Source organism: Xiphophorus couchianus, chromosome 22 (genome assembly GCF_001444195.1).
Source record: "Xiphophorus couchianus chromosome 22, X_couchianus-1.0, whole genome shotgun sequence".
Lineage (NCBI taxonomy): Eukaryota > Metazoa > Chordata > Actinopteri > Cyprinodontiformes > Poeciliidae > Xiphophorus > Xiphophorus couchianus.
The window spans coordinates 13447190-13462392 of NC_040249.1; the positions used below are offsets into that span (position 1 = coordinate 13447190).

Here is a 15203-nt window from a genome sequence, read left to right on the forward strand (position 1 = left end):
AATTGTCACCCCTCACAAAACAAAAATTGTGTTCCTTCTTAACATTTCAAACATAAGCTTCAAATTGCATGAAATCAGATCTCGTTCTCAACACCTACTTAATCTAACACAAATCTCATATGAGCAGAATTGTAAGATTTAAAGTGGATATTTCCTCCAGGTGCATGTGCGAAAAAATAATTGTTGTAAAGACGGATAATGTTCATGCATAATAAACGCAGACATCTGTGTGGGGGCATCACACACCTGTCTGTATTTGGAAGATTTGTGGAAATATAATGGATGTTTTTCGGTTTTTTAAATTTAAAAATAGTAGCACTTTTATGCTGAAATATTACTTACTGGGATTGGGAATTAAATAGGTAGGCTACATAAAGATTAGAGGATAAAACACAGAGCCTGCTGAAGGTACTCAAACCACTTGAACTTTTTCACATTGTATCATATTCCAAACACCCATTTTCATGGATTTCATTGGGGTTTTCTTTATTATAGATCAACACAAAGTAGCAAATAATTGCAAAGTAAAAATGAGGACACGTGTGTTTTTTTTTTTAAATGCACATTTTTCAAAATAAAATTATCTCAATGGCATGGCATGAATGTTTTTAAACTCCCTAAATAAAATTCAGGGTCAACCAAATACAGTAAAACAAAGTCCACCTGTGTGTTATTTAATGCTGGTATAAATTCAGTTACTGTGTGAAAGATAGCCAAAAACGTTCTGTTTGTAATAAAGTGAGACCAAAACTAAACTTTGTAGCCTTCTTGAAGATCACTTTTATTTAGGCCAGCTGCTTTGTGTGGGAGAAAACTCAAACTGCACTTCACTCTGAAAGCACCATATTGATAGAGAAACATGGTGGCGGCAGCATCATGCTGTGGTGATGATTTTCTTCAGCTGAGACTTTGAAGCAGGTCAGAGTTGGTGGGAAGACACCCTTCTTTCCCTCATTCCAGCAAGATGATCGTAATCATTCACCCATGGAATGTATTATTGTATAAGGGATATGTAATGGAATGAAACATATCCATATGTTTCATCGGCTTAATCGAGATCCAGATCCTTTTGATAATCACCGTCAAGACCTGAAAAATCCTGATATGAATGGAATGGATGAAACATGCCTCCATGTTCAGAGCTGGCAAAAACGCACCTCAACAACATACAGCTCTAATAGCAGAAAACATGTAGTTCTACAAAGTATTAACTCATGGTGGCTGAATACATATGGATGCCACAATTAAAAAAAAATTAAACATCTTGAAATTTAAATAAAATACTTTCTCCTGAAGTTCACACTAATGTGCCACTCTATCTTTGTCAATCACATAATACTGTAATGTGACAAATTGTGGAAAAACTAACCAAAAACCCAGTAACTTCATTTTTTGTCCTTTCTTTTTTTCCCTTTTTTTAAAACTATATTTAGCTTACAGAACCATCTTGACAATTACATTCTTTCTCCCTGTTGGGTCTGAAGGATGCCTGATGAAACCACCGTAGATATCCCTGAGGAGTGTGAGCCTGTTGTGGATAAAGACGCCTGCTCTGCCAAGATGGTGCAGAAGTCAGACAAAACACAGCCATGTTATCCTTTCTGAAAACACAATACAGACTCTAATGTTTAAGACACAGCTTCAGTCCAATATCTTGAGCTATTTCACGATTGTATTACGGAGTTATGCAGTTTACACTCAGTATATAACCAATAAAATAGCACTGCCTATCTTACTTTGTCTTGTCATAATTGAAAATCAACTGGTAATAAAGGTGCACCTTCCAGCTGTGATTCGTCTTTGCTAAGCAATTTGCCCACAGTCTTTGCAGCAGCTGATGTAGTTTAATGATCCCACCACTGTGTGACAGCAGAGATCGACTCTCGGAGGGTCTCTGGCACCCAAACTGCTCCAACAGCCCAATTATAGCTGTTCTATCCTCGCTGCTGTTTCTGACAGAAACACTCTGGCTATTATGATATTCAGCTCTGTCTTTTAACTCTCCTCCCTGTGGACTCACACCTGTTCAGAGCATCATCTTTTGTGTTCAAGGCATCACAGAAACTCTTTATTCAACCTCCGCCACACGTGAGTGACTTATGTCTTCCAGACAATAGTGATGTAATGAATAAGATAATAATTCAGTGGAAGTGATTCTAAATATTTAGTCACTTATGTTGCATGCAGTGTGGTTTATGTCTTGTAATCATTTTTGCTTATTAAGTATTTATGTTCAAACATATTTTCTGAATGATACATTTAAACAATAGTATTTGATTGTTGTTGTTTTATAAGAAGTGTGTGCAGTTTTAGCAGCTAAAATGAAGAAAAGATATACAAACAAAAAAAACATCAAAAACCTGGGGAAAAGATGAGCCTTTTTACAGCGATGTGTGGAAAGGTGAAGATAACAAATCTCATTACAGCGGACATGTATTTCGAGGACTCACCTGCAATCCGTGACACCCCAAGCAGAGAACAATGGGAGTCAGGTCATTATAACAGATTGAGAAGACTAAACAGATTCCAGCTGCCTTTACTCTGAGCCTCCACATACAGAGGGCAAAAAACAAGAAAATTGGTCCTGAATAGCATGCATGTGGACAGTTTCATTGGGTATATCTACAATGGATTCATGGAAGCAATTTAGAAAAAAAAAGATATAAGCAGCATGGCTTCTAGGAATTAAAATTAAATGTTTTCTGAATAAGTTAAATTACACTAAAGCTTTTTTGTTTCAAACGCATCCTGTAAACTGTGTCCTTGTCATTTTCATTCTAAGGCACATTCATTTGATCTGTGACTCCACTTGTACAGAAAAACACGTTTAATTTCCCCAAAGGCTTAGCCTAAAATGTTTTTACACGTCATAATATTATTAAAATGAATTTTCTCAATGAATATTAATCACAACATCATCAAAGATCAATTGTTTGTGATAAATAGAATATGAAATTGTAATTCACTCAATAAAATGTATTTTCTAAATACAAAAAGGGGAGGATATGTGCTCTTAGACTGAAAAAGTAAAACCCTCTGTGTTCTGCACAATGCTGCTTTATATGTATAAAGAAAAACCCAAGGTGAACATAAATTATAGTCGGCCATTTGCACATTACTATGTTGGCTATTTTCTGAGCAATGGAGGACACTTTGATGAGGGAGAAAATAAGAGTACAATGGAGCAAATGGAGCCAGGCAGGTCATGATGTTCCCTCAACCTACAGCTTCAGCTCAAGGATGGGACCAAGAATAACAAAGCTACAAGCTGAATGTCCAGTCTATGGAGTAGGATCAGTGCAATATGAAACAGTTAATAGCAATGGGTATTTTATCCTTGGTGTTTCTAGTTCTGAATTAAGCTCTGCTAGTTGTGGAAATACAATTGGTTTGCCACCCCTTAACAAAGAATGATCAGTGCTCTGCCACACTGCCCACAGCTCAGTCCACACACTGACAGGGTAGGTTAGTAAGGAGGCAGTGTGAAGTGACTGATAGCTAAGTGCGTGTGCTGCTAATAGAAAGTGACAGTTTCATTTTGTTTATGATGTTGGCTTTCACAGCACATGTCCAAGGATTGAGGGGAGACAGCTTGAATCCATTTTTAGGATTCTGACAATGTCACGCCCTTTCACTTTGACGTACCACATCAGTCATTGTGCTAAAGAGAAAAAGACAACTCTGTACTGCAGGGTACGCACAATAATTTTAGAGTCACAAAGCTGTTGTCTTTATCTTGAAATGTGTGTGGATTTTTGGGCAATGAATGGAGAGGTCTTTGCGTGTACAAATAAACAATGAAAAGAGGTCAGTTGCTACTCTAAGTCAAATAATAAGGTGAGAAAAATATATGTATATTTTGGTTTTGGTATCTATAGGATTTCTTGCTAGGACTTGTTTAAAGTGGGATTTTTCCCACACTGTTTGACTGAATACAGGTCCAACAAAGTGTATTTTGCAGAATGAATATATAAGTATGAAAATATATTTTCTTTAAATAGCCAGAACAAAAAAAACTCTCACACTGACCAAGTGATTCCTTGTTTCCTCAGATTAAACCGACCTCAAACTTCCTACAGAAAATGACTTCTGGCAATTTTAGGTCCCTGCTTAAATTATTCGAAGAAACAGCTTGAGCATATTCAGAAATATTCTTGCTAAGGTAATTTAAGTTTCAGCTTAGTGATTAGTTTTATGTGTTTTAAAAAAATTGTTTATGACTGGTAAAGATGGCTAAATCTAACCTTTAGATTTAACCAGGTGCTAGATTCTAAATTCTAGCACCTGGATATGCTTCGATCTTAGGAGGACAACTGTATTGATATGAGTGTTGATAAGAGTAATTTTAGATTAGACATTTGCTGATACTAGTTCCCAGTCTAGGACTTCAATAAAGCTAATGCATATTAATGTTATGTACATGATTAAAAACTCAGTAGATTCAAAGTGCAGTATTATATATTACAGTTAATCAGTAAACATGACCTATACATATTGTGCACATATCCAACTTAACTCTTACCAACCATATTCAGTCTCTGCAGTTTTTCTGATGTCAACAGATATTTTGACCAAAGTGCAGTTTCAACAGATCAGTCTTGTGTTTCTAATTTTTTCCGTCTCACACATTCAGCTAGTCAGCTGGTAGGCTACCACTAGCATGTGTTTTCTCTGTTTTTGTTTAGAATTCAGCTTGTAACATATTTTTTACATGGTTGCAGTTAATCACATAGTGACAAAACATCCTAAAAGTTATCATGATTCCTAAACTTTGCTTAGAATCTATTAACTGTTGTTTTTAGCTAAACTCTGAAAATCTCTCTCCTGCTCCATGTGAGTCGTCCACATAGAGCAGACAGACAGGAAGGTGCAGCAGTAACACAGTCTCTTCATTTATAGTTAAAAAATTATGTGTGCACTAAATATGTAGTTTTGCAAGCCTTGCACACAAAATAAGCTACTTTAAAAATTAGCAGTGCAAAACCGACCACACAGCTAACCATTGACACAGCAGACAGAAAAAATCATTGAAACTACAACAACATGGGTGAGGAGGAGTCTATTTTAGCCAGATTCTCTGATGTAGTTTACTTTGAAAAAGGCCTTGTTCAGGTCCCTGTTGTTTGAGATTGGATCAGTATTACAAATTATTACTGTATTTTTGACAGAAGAATCCACTGCATGTGTTTTTCACGTTTTGCTCATTTAATTCACTGCTAAGCCCCCCCCCCCCCCCAGCCTGACTTAATGACAAATTAGTGAAGTTTCATGGCAATCAATTCAACTGACGTTTATAAAACATGTGAGCCTTTAGAAGATGCATCATGAGGCACAATAAATGCATTGCTGTCAAACATTAATGTCTATCATTAGTCATTTCAGAGGTGATTTGATGATGCTCATAAGCTTTTCTTTAAATAAAAACTTCAATATAAGACTTCTCTCTTGCAATTGTTTCAGTAATATGCATGGCTTGGTATTAATACAGTTCTACCAAATATTGTCATTGATTTCTACATGAACAAGTCATTTGACCTTTAGAATCCATTGCGCCTAAAAGGTTTTTATCTGTTTTTCCTCCCTGTCTCAGATGTATGTTTCCAAAAGATTGGAATGGATGGTTAGGTCCAGAGAGAACTGGTGACATGTCCGTCAGTGCCAACACAAGCCTGTCTTCTTTACCTACATCACCTCTGCTCTTCAATGGTTCTACCTCTTCACATTCTCTGTTTTGGGAGAAGGAAAGTGCCAATCATGAATCTGTGCAGGAATGGTCAGGGAACAAAACCCAGCTCATGTCAGACCTCTCTGTTCTTGAGCAGGAAGAGCAGTGCCATATGTCTCCTGTCCTCACAACATGTCTTGTGGTGTGGTACAGTGTTACAATGGTGCTGGGGTTGGTGGGGAACATCGGCCTCATTTGCATCATCACCCATCGCAGAGAGAAAGTCAATGTCACCAGCATTTTCATCTGCAATCTGTCATTCTCTGACATTTTGGTGTGCATGTTCTGTCTCCCCTTCACTGTCATTTATACGCTCATGGACCATTGGGTGTTTGGATCGCTGATGTGCCGGCTGGTGCCATTTATCCAGTGCGTCTCTGTGACGGTGTCAGTGCTGTCTTTAGTCTTCATAGCTCTAGAAAGACATCAACTCATCATTAACCCATCTGGATGGAAACCAAGCATTCCCCAGGCCTACATGGCTGTCATTTTCATCTGGATTCTTGCCAGCTTCACATCCACACCCTTTTTAGCCTTTCAACTGCTCACAAATGAGCCATACACCAATGTAGTCCTGCCACTTCATCCTCAACTGTATCCTCCTGTTTATCTCAATGCATCTCCAACTCAGTTTGTCTCCGCTACTTACAAAAACTCATCTGTGCCTTTAAATCTCTATCGCTCTCTCTTCTCTTATGTCCCCACCTCTCCTCATATGGAAGCCTGTGTGGAGCACTGGCCATCTCACGAACATAGGGTGGCTTACACCACATGGCTTTTGCTGTTTCAATACTGCGGTCCACTCCTGTTGGTGCTGCTCTGCTATGTCAGAGTTTTTGTTCGCCTTCGCCACCGCAAAGACATGTTGGACCGTGCCAGGACCTCAGAAAATCAGCGCATGACCAACAGCCGGCGGATCAACATCATGCTGGTTGCACTCATAACAGCCTTCGCTCTTTGCTGGCTTCCGCTCACCATCTTCAACGTGCTGTCCGACTGGAATCTGGAAGCTCTGCCTGTCTGCCATCACAACCTCCTGTTTTCCCTCTGCCACCTGCTGGCCATGTCCTCCACCTGCATCAATCCCATCATTTATGGCTTCCTCAACTCCAACTTTCGTCAGGAAGTGCAGGAGGTGCTGCTCCACTGCCGCTGTTTCCCACAAGAAGAGGAATTTGAGCATTTTCCCATGTCCACAGTAAACATGGAAATGTCTCGCACCTCAGTGCCTCTACAGTGCAGAAGTAATTCAGTCTGACTTTAGAAAAGTCATGCCTCTATAATAGGAGGTGTTCAGATAAACTGTCCAGTCTTTGGACTTTTATTTTCTTGGTTTTATCAGTGATTTAAAGTATAGTGTTCTACAGTGTCGTTTTTTCTCGTTCTGTGCATCCTTATAATTAAATAAGAAATGTTAATAGTACAAAAGCATTGGTTTTAAAATATTAAGGGTAATGTGGAAGTATTAGCTAAAAGTTGCTGTAAAAAATCATTGTGACTGACTATTTGTTTTCAAGTGAACTACTATGATAAAGTTGTAGTATGTTTTGTATTTATGACAGTTGTTCTGTGTAGAAGTGAACATTTTACAGTGAAGAATAAATTAAGCTTGTTTCGTGATTTTGTGACAAATAAAGATAACAACTTATTGCTTTACAGTATTGCTAAGACTGCTTTTGATGACCTCGGTTGTTTATTGACTGTGTTTATATTTCACTTTATGGTGTTATTAAAATTACTATTTAGCTTTTGCTCAAAAGAGTGTGAGCAATACATATGCACTAGCTTAGATTGGCAATGTTGTATTGTTTACTAAACAACAGAAAAATTAAAAATTCACATTATAATGATTGAAATAATAACATTTCCAAATGTTCCAAAACCTTTCCACTCAAACAGTAGTCTGATTGGTTTATTACGTTTGCTGCACAAACTATTTTTCCATTTTCAGTCCGTTCAGCAAGTATTTTACAAATTATATGACACATTTTGCTTGTTTTCTGATATTATTTTTATACTAGAGGTATTTTGTTTTAGCTTGGTTAGCATTACCAACATTATTTAAAAGCTTGAGAGATGACAATGAGATTGCTATGAAATTTCTTCAAATTTGGAGTTTTACATTATTATAGTTTTTGGTAAATTACCTTTCGATCTGTGTGACTTTGGCCAAACATTCTGGGTATCATCCTTCAATGATACATGGTTGATGACTTGATATACTGCATCAACATTTCCACGTGACTTTCTTTACTCATGATGCTCCTATTTTATTAAATTCACCAGTGTTTTCTGCAGCACAACAAGTCCAACAACATGATGCTGCTTGCAAACTTCCCTCTTTTTCTTCTATATCTAATAATGCTTATTATTCTCAAATGCTTCAGTTCATTAGACCACACGGCATATCACCACAAATTAAGGTATTTGTCTCTGATTGCATTCATAATCTGTAATCTGGCTTTTCATCTTGTCTTGGGGTCATTTTTTTCCTATGTTGTTTAGTAGACTTTCAGCCCATGTCACTAGTTTCTTTTACCAGCCCCTGCCAATATTTTCACAAGGTTTTAGTTTTGTTCTGAGGTTAATATACACATTTCACACCAGAACGTTCTTATTGTCATTATGGTGTTTATGCTTGTGTGTAATTATCTGAACAGATGAACGTGGCACCTACAGGCATCTGGAAATTGTACCACAGGCAAATTGTGGAGGTCAACAATTTTCTTTCTGATTTCTTCCCTGATTGAGTTGTTATTTTTTCCCCATGATGACACAAGGAGGAAAATTGTTTGATGTGTGCCTGAAAATACATCCACAGGTGTGCCTTTGTTTACCTTGTTGTGGATTATTCTATTGGAAGCTTACAAAGCAACACCATTATCATCATTTCTTTTCCAAATTGTTCTTAATTAAGGAGTGATTGCGCCAAATCAGCGGCGCGATAGAGTCAAATGGATTTCCCAAGATAGAATACGTTTATACCAGTTTGAATAATAAACTGAACTTAACTGCGTTGTTTGAAAACTAGGATGCAGATGGAATCTGCGTAATTGACTTCAAATCTGTTTGTACGATTGGACTGAAATGATTATTTTGTAAAGTGCCTTGCCTTGTTGTGAATTGGTGCTACATAAATAAACTGAATTAAATTTAAATTATAGTAGTCTTTGTTTGAGTAAACAAGAATTTGAAGAAAGTTTTAAAAAATTCTCAAAAAACATTCTCTCACTTCATTCTGGGTTTAACAAAATAATTCTAGTAAGCCTGAATGATCTAAAACAGAATAGAATTAGTTCAATATAATATCAGATAGATATGTGTCCTTTAATGCAATATGTTGGTTCAATTGTATATATTACAATATATTTTAAATATCAACTGGAATTGCTATTCTGTACTAGTTACTGTTTCATTAAATATTGGTGGTGACACACCTTAAGTTTTATTTATTATTTCAACTTGTGTCTGATGTAGATCTGACTCTGTTCTGTTCTTTAGTACTGGTTATATCTAAGCAATGTCCAATAGACTTTGGATACTTTACACATTTTATATATATATAAAAAAAAACCATCCATTTTGGCTCTTTAAATGACACCTTATAGGTGGTCAGAAAAATCTGTAGCTACAGCAGCAGGAAGTTAGAGTAATGAGTAGCTTAAGTAAAAGAGTAATCCATTTGAGTTTCTGATTACCCACATTTATGTATTTAAATGGACATTTAAAAAGAATAACAAAGTTGTTCTATTATAGCTCATATTGTCAAATATATTCAATATATGGTTTTGTGATGAAATATTATTCAGTTTTATACCTGACTGTCTTCATTTAGGATTCTTCAAAAAGTAATTACAGATGATAATAACTATAGTAAGGATCTACTGTATATCTCAAGAAGGCTCTCACTGAATAATAGACTGCTGCTGATAGACTACTCAACACTGTGGCACTGAGTCCTGGAATCATTACTCTGTGACTATTTTATTATTCAACAAGAGGTTCTGTATCGATGAAACAGCCTTCAGCAGGTTTCTTCGAAAAAAAAACAAAAAAAAACTTGTCATTCGCTGAACGGAAATGACGTATGTCACGTATCAGCCAATCATGCCCGTCCGTCCCAGAACGCGTTCCAACTCAAACTGCACGCGGCATGTATATTCGCTGGCTGAACTTAGTAACATTTAAACTTCGCTGACATATTAAGTAAGTAGCAGAGAGTCATTAAAACATACGTTGTAATGCTTACTGCGACATTATTGTCATCCTAACAATCAAAGTATGAGTGACGAGTAATATTATATAACGGAAGTGTGACGTCTCGGGGTCCACACCAAAACAGTGCTAACGGAAACAAATTGTTAGCTTGCTAACGTAGCAGAAAATTGGTCAGGTATATTAATAAGGTCATACATTCACGGATTAATGCTTAATTGCTGTTGTTAATTTGCTTTTGGTTATATTCTAGGGTAATGCATGAAGCAATTTCTGGTGAAGTGTTATGTCAGCAAAAGAACGTGTGTCGTAATCTTCAAGTGTACTGTAATCTTCAAGTTGTTCTTTTGTTAGCCTAAAATAGTTTGATCGCAATATTGAGATATTTTAGTGTAGTTGAGAGAAAAGACGAATGCTCGACTTAAAACTGCCTTACTTCCTGACATGAATTTTGAACCCAAATAGTACATAGATTCTACCGTCATTATCTTTCACGTAGAAACGCAACAGTTCATAGCATTAATGTTTGAAATACAGCACAGATCAGATTTTAAATTTGTTATGTTGTTAATATAACACATTTAGATGTGGGCCAGAGAGTAAATAAAACATCAAGACACTCAAAAATATTTGATTTGTGCAATTTAGTTATCGTACAAAAACAGTAACTGTAATATGGTATGCATGTTTTTGTTTTGCCTGCTTTTACTTCCTCCACTATGAGACAAATCTAATGATTTAAAAAAAAAAATTTAGATATTTGCAAAAAATGTTAACTGAACATTCTTTAAAAACATAATTCATTGAGTGATAGTCAACATTGTACATCATTTTGAGCTGTGGTAGTTTTTGTCAAAGTTGACTTATTGAAAAACATTACAGAAAATAAATGTTTTCTGTTGTTTTACTCTATAAAATTTTTTTCTCACTGCTTTTCAGTAACTGAAGACTAAAGACTGTGATGAACTCAAGCAAATCCTCAGTTCTTAAAGGTATCATCTTTTTAATTGTAGTGGATTTGGAGTGATTTGTACTGCTTCCAGTTGAAATGTGTAATTATGCCCAATGTCTTTGCAGATGTTGTTGCCTTTGTCGATGTGTGGTCTTCGGATAAAAGAGCAAACTATTCAAAACCTTTCATCCAGCAGCTGGAGGAAATGGGTGCTCAGGTCAGACAACACTTTTTATGTTGCTGTGTTTTCAGATTGTATGTATAGTTGAACACAGTTATCTGCACACATTGTAGAGGTCACTGCCACTCCAAAACATCCACATTGTTCACCATGAAGCACTTTCAAATAATCTGGCAGAGTACTTAGAGTTATTGTCCATTTATTATCCTCATTGGTTTTTGCATTTAGTAAACAGTGCTAATTTTTTATTATCCTAACTGAACTAAAGCAGAAAGTTTATTCAGATTTAAAAAATATATTTTGTCAGACGAACACTGAGAAATTTGTAAATGTTTTTACACCCTGTATGTAACTATCTAGTTTCAACTGTTTGTCTGCAATAACTCAGCCTACTTTAACATTTCCTTTAAAGGTATCAAAAGGATTTAATAAACAAGTCACACATGTTGTATTCAGCAATGGACATCAAGCTACATGGAGGAAAGCTAAGAAAAGGGACGTCCAGCTTGTGTCTGTTCTCTGGGTTGGCAGGTGAGAGGAGATTTTTAGACTTACTTTGTTGAAGCAATGTTGCTAAATCATGAGAGTGCCCCAAACGTTTAGAAGATGGTGTTTTCAACATTTTCTTTTTTGTGCTCTGTCCAGGTGTTACGATGATGGTGTACGTGCGGATGAAAGTTTATTTCCAGCTTTAAATGATGAAAAAAATCCTGTGATGAAAAACAGGCAGGTGAGTAGATTCAGATTTAATGGTTTCTAAAATTGAATCTGGAAAAGTAAAAAAAATGTTGGAATAGAAACATTATCAAAAGAAGTATAGAAAATTTCTCACTTATAAAATACCCACTGCTTAATTGTTCATGTCTAAATCATGACAGGTATTGAGTGAATGAATGAAAGCTTTTTAAAAGAAGTTTCGTTTATTGCCTTAAATTTTCACCTAAGACTTTTTAGTTTTCAACAGTAAAAAAAACTATCTTTAATGTGATTTTTGGTTTTATTAATTCATAGCATTTCCTTATATTTTGTTATATCTTTATGTAAAGGTGGACAGGTAAAGGGTCAGGGTTTTCCCACAGTTAAAATTTTGTCAATAAGGTAAGAAGTATAAGGTGTTTGGAGTTTGCCTTTATTGCTTTTTATTAAAACATTTTTGGGGTTTTTGTGATTCTTGTAGCATCGCTGCATGCTGCCAAAACATTCTCCTGAAAGGACTATTGAAAATGACTGGCGTTTGAAGAAGAAATTTGAAAAAATGGTGAAAGAACTGCCTTCGTTAGAACCTCAGGGTAAGAATGCTGGATTTTTTATTTTTATTTTACAGCACAGAATGTGATTGTCTTAACTTATTTTTCCTTTCAGTTGTGGATACGTCACCAATCATTATCGATCAAGAAAATGGAATAATTTACAGCCCTGCTTTAAAAAGATCTGATTACATGGCACGGCGCTTGAAAGATATGAAAGAAAAACGGGAAAACATTTCACCCACAGGTAATCGGAAACTGAAAACTTAAATCTAGTGAAACTGATAAGTACCTGATACACCTGTTCTTGCTATTCAGCGTCACAAGTGGCTGATTCCTGCTCACCCACCGGTTTGAAACCTTCTCTTGGAAGCACACCAACTTTCCTCAAATTCATCTGTAAGAAGACTTGCTGTGATCATATTACTAATCTTATTACTAGTCATATTACTAGTCTTTAGTCAGTTTTCAGATAATTTGCCTTTTGTTTTGTTAGACTATTTTCTGTCAGAATGTTCGACTTTGTCATTCATCTTCTTTTAACTGCAAGAAGAAAGGTAGAAAAATAGTGCTAAATCTACTGAAATCCTTTTTCTTTTTTCAGAAATAACAGAAATATTCTGAGTTTATTTTCTTTTGTCCAATATGCAGCGGATAACGAGTCTGATGAGGCTTTGGTTGCTGAACCACCTGCTATGGAAGAAGAAAGGTCATCTGATGATGAAGACCTCAATCTAAGTGGACGAGACTCTACGAAGCCTTGGCTCTCACCTTGCCAAGACGTGCCAAAACAGATTTCAAGGTTGCCTGCAGTTCCTATCCTTCACGATGAAGAAGTTAAGAAAGTGAAAAAACAAAGAAAGTCCAGAAGAATTTCAGTAAGAAAAAAATCATCAGAGACCATTAAATCTGGAGACTTTTCACAGAGTCCTCTCCAGGATACTCCTGGTAAGAGCCAAATCCTCCACAAAGAAAGACGGCAGTCACATGTAAAACCAACTAGAGTGTTACCTAAGGAATCTGAAAATAACAAGTTAAAAATACCAGTGAAACAGCCAAGTACAGACACTGAATCCCAAGTTTCCCCAAATGCTGTGAAGTCTTTAAATTGCCGTTCATCATCAGCAACAGTAGTTAGCGCTGCAACTGAAACGTCTAATAAACGTTCCCTGAAAAAGAAAACTGAATGTAGAACACCCAAAAAAGCCAGATTGTCATTTTCTGCCTTGGTTCGATCTTTCACTGTGCCCAGCGAATGTAAAAATGTTGCCTCTAGTTCCACAGACGGAGGTAATGATGTGTTCGAGGACTACTTCTCTCCCTCTAATCACAAAATACCTGTTTTGCCCAGTTTACCCGTAGAGAGCAAAATTGAAATACCCTTTGAGTTGGACCCTCTTTCAAGGAGGCGAAAACCAAGAAAAAGTGGAATCTGTGAATCTGAAAAGAAAAAAAAGAAACAGGAAGAAAGTCATTGTGACAAATATCTCAAGTGTGAATCTAGAAGAAACAGTGGGTGTGTTCAAGGAGACCTTGAAATCCCCCTCCTAGGACCTAATAGTTCTGCTGTTGATGTAAAACAAGTGACTCAAAGACAAAATTCTCTGGAGTTTTCAAGCAACAGTAAAACTACAGAAGATGCTGAAAAACTGAGACCAGCGTCAACATCAGGAAACCCGCCCTTAGAAAAAGAGGATGTCACAGAATCAGAGCAGCAGGAAAACTCTGATTTCACTGCAAATTGTCATAGCTCTGAAAGTGAGTAGTACAAATATTCTCGTCTAGAAAATGCTGTAATAAGAATCCAGTGCTGTAATTATTTCTGGCATTTTGAGCATCCTGAATTGTAGAAGCCATAACAGTGTTTGAGTGCTAGAAGTGGTGGATATTTGTTAATACTTGTGGTTAAACTTGGTTTATCTTATTTTTAAGACATTTTCATTTTAGTTGCTACATAAAATGGAATATTAAATGAATAAAGGTTTACCATAAAATGAGGCCTGATCTATTAATTTTCTCCTCAGAAACTCCAGGTATACTTACAGTTGGTCACTTTAAATGAAAGAAAGAAAAGCTTATATTTCTTAGTTTTTATTTAGCAAGACCACCACCTGCATACAGGTAAATAATCAGTTGTTTTTAAATGAACTTTATTTGTAATCTCTGGGGAAAAAGTGATTTTGAACACAGAAGGGACCTTCTACTTAACAACTCAACAAAATGCATTTTCTTAGCTAAGTAAGAAAGGACACCCCAACCCCTATTAGTTGGTCTCACCTTCTCTTTTGGCTGAAATAACTTCAGTGTGACACGTCTTACCCATCTACCAGGCTATAGACTTACATTTACAGCTGAGATGTTTGAGAGGTTTCCTGCATGTTCAGCCAGTTTTTAGTCGTCCCACAACAAGATCTGGACTTTGACAGTCAAACCATGAAGCTTTCACCTGCGATGACTGATTTCCAGTTATTTTGAGATTTTATTCAATTGCTTATCAATTGCTGTAACTTCTGCGTTCTTCTCTCTGAAGACCTCAGTCAGCTGTTTTGATCTTCACTAATATGCGAGATTCAAACATGGCGATCCTTCTTCATGATACTTAATAAAACAGCTCTAATGTACACCAGATGAGAAATGCCTGTGTGCAATTGTAGCCATTTTAAGTGGAAATAAATGTATTCCTAACCTGAAATTACACTTAAAACATTTAAGAGGGTAATCTCTTAATTTTTTTTTATTGTTTATTTATGTTGCATACATTTTTTGAGTTTGGTTAAAATTGATATTGAATTTATTTCCTAATTTTTTAAACTACTGTAAATTAACAGCAGGCTACTTTTACAATAAACTTCTTTTTTTTTGGTTAAAAACATTCTTACCACA

General features: G+C 36.1%; 2 protein-coding genes across 4 annotated transcripts in view; both read left to right on the top strand.

The window, feature by feature from the left end:
• The first annotated feature begins 1944 nt into the window (after window positions 1-1944).
• Window positions 1945-7380, top strand: npy4r (neuropeptide Y receptor Y4). The gene is made up of 2 exons (XM_028006188.1): window positions 1945-2088; window positions 5591-7380. The coding sequence occupies exon 2, from the start codon at window positions 5595-5597 to the stop codon at window positions 6981-6983; it is 1389 nt and encodes a 462-aa protein (XP_027861989.1). The 5' UTR covers window positions 1945-2088; window positions 5591-5594; the 3' UTR covers window positions 6984-7380.
• Window positions 7381-9794: 2414 nt separating this feature from the next.
• The window catches only part of mcph1 (microcephalin 1), a 34554-nt gene continuing 29145 nt past the window's right edge, over window positions 9795-15203 (top strand). The window contains exons 1-9 of one of the 3 annotated variants that reach the window (XM_028007620.1): window positions 9795-9931; window positions 10880-10932; window positions 11018-11109; window positions 11486-11604; window positions 11719-11803; window positions 12251-12362; window positions 12436-12567; window positions 12639-12719; window positions 12972-14078. In XM_028007620.1, the coding sequence (XP_027863421.1) occupies window positions 10902-10932; window positions 11018-11109; window positions 11486-11604; window positions 11719-11803; window positions 12251-12362; window positions 12436-12567; window positions 12639-12719; window positions 12972-14078 (1759 nt within the window). In that variant the 5' untranslated portion in view covers window positions 9795-9931; window positions 10880-10901. Of the gene's footprint in view, window positions 9932-10025; window positions 10132-10879; window positions 10933-11017; window positions 11110-11485; window positions 11605-11718; window positions 11804-12250; window positions 12363-12435; window positions 12568-12638; window positions 12720-12971; window positions 14079-15203 lie in introns of those variants that run through there. The other 2 variants (XM_028007621.1, XM_028007622.1) reach the window with 2 other exon arrangements.

Excerpts from the sequence above, each read along its gene's own strand:
- npy4r (XM_028006188.1), top strand. The coding sequence starts at position 5,595 with ATGTTTCCAAAAGATTGGAATGGATGGTTAGGTCCAGAGAGAACTGGT.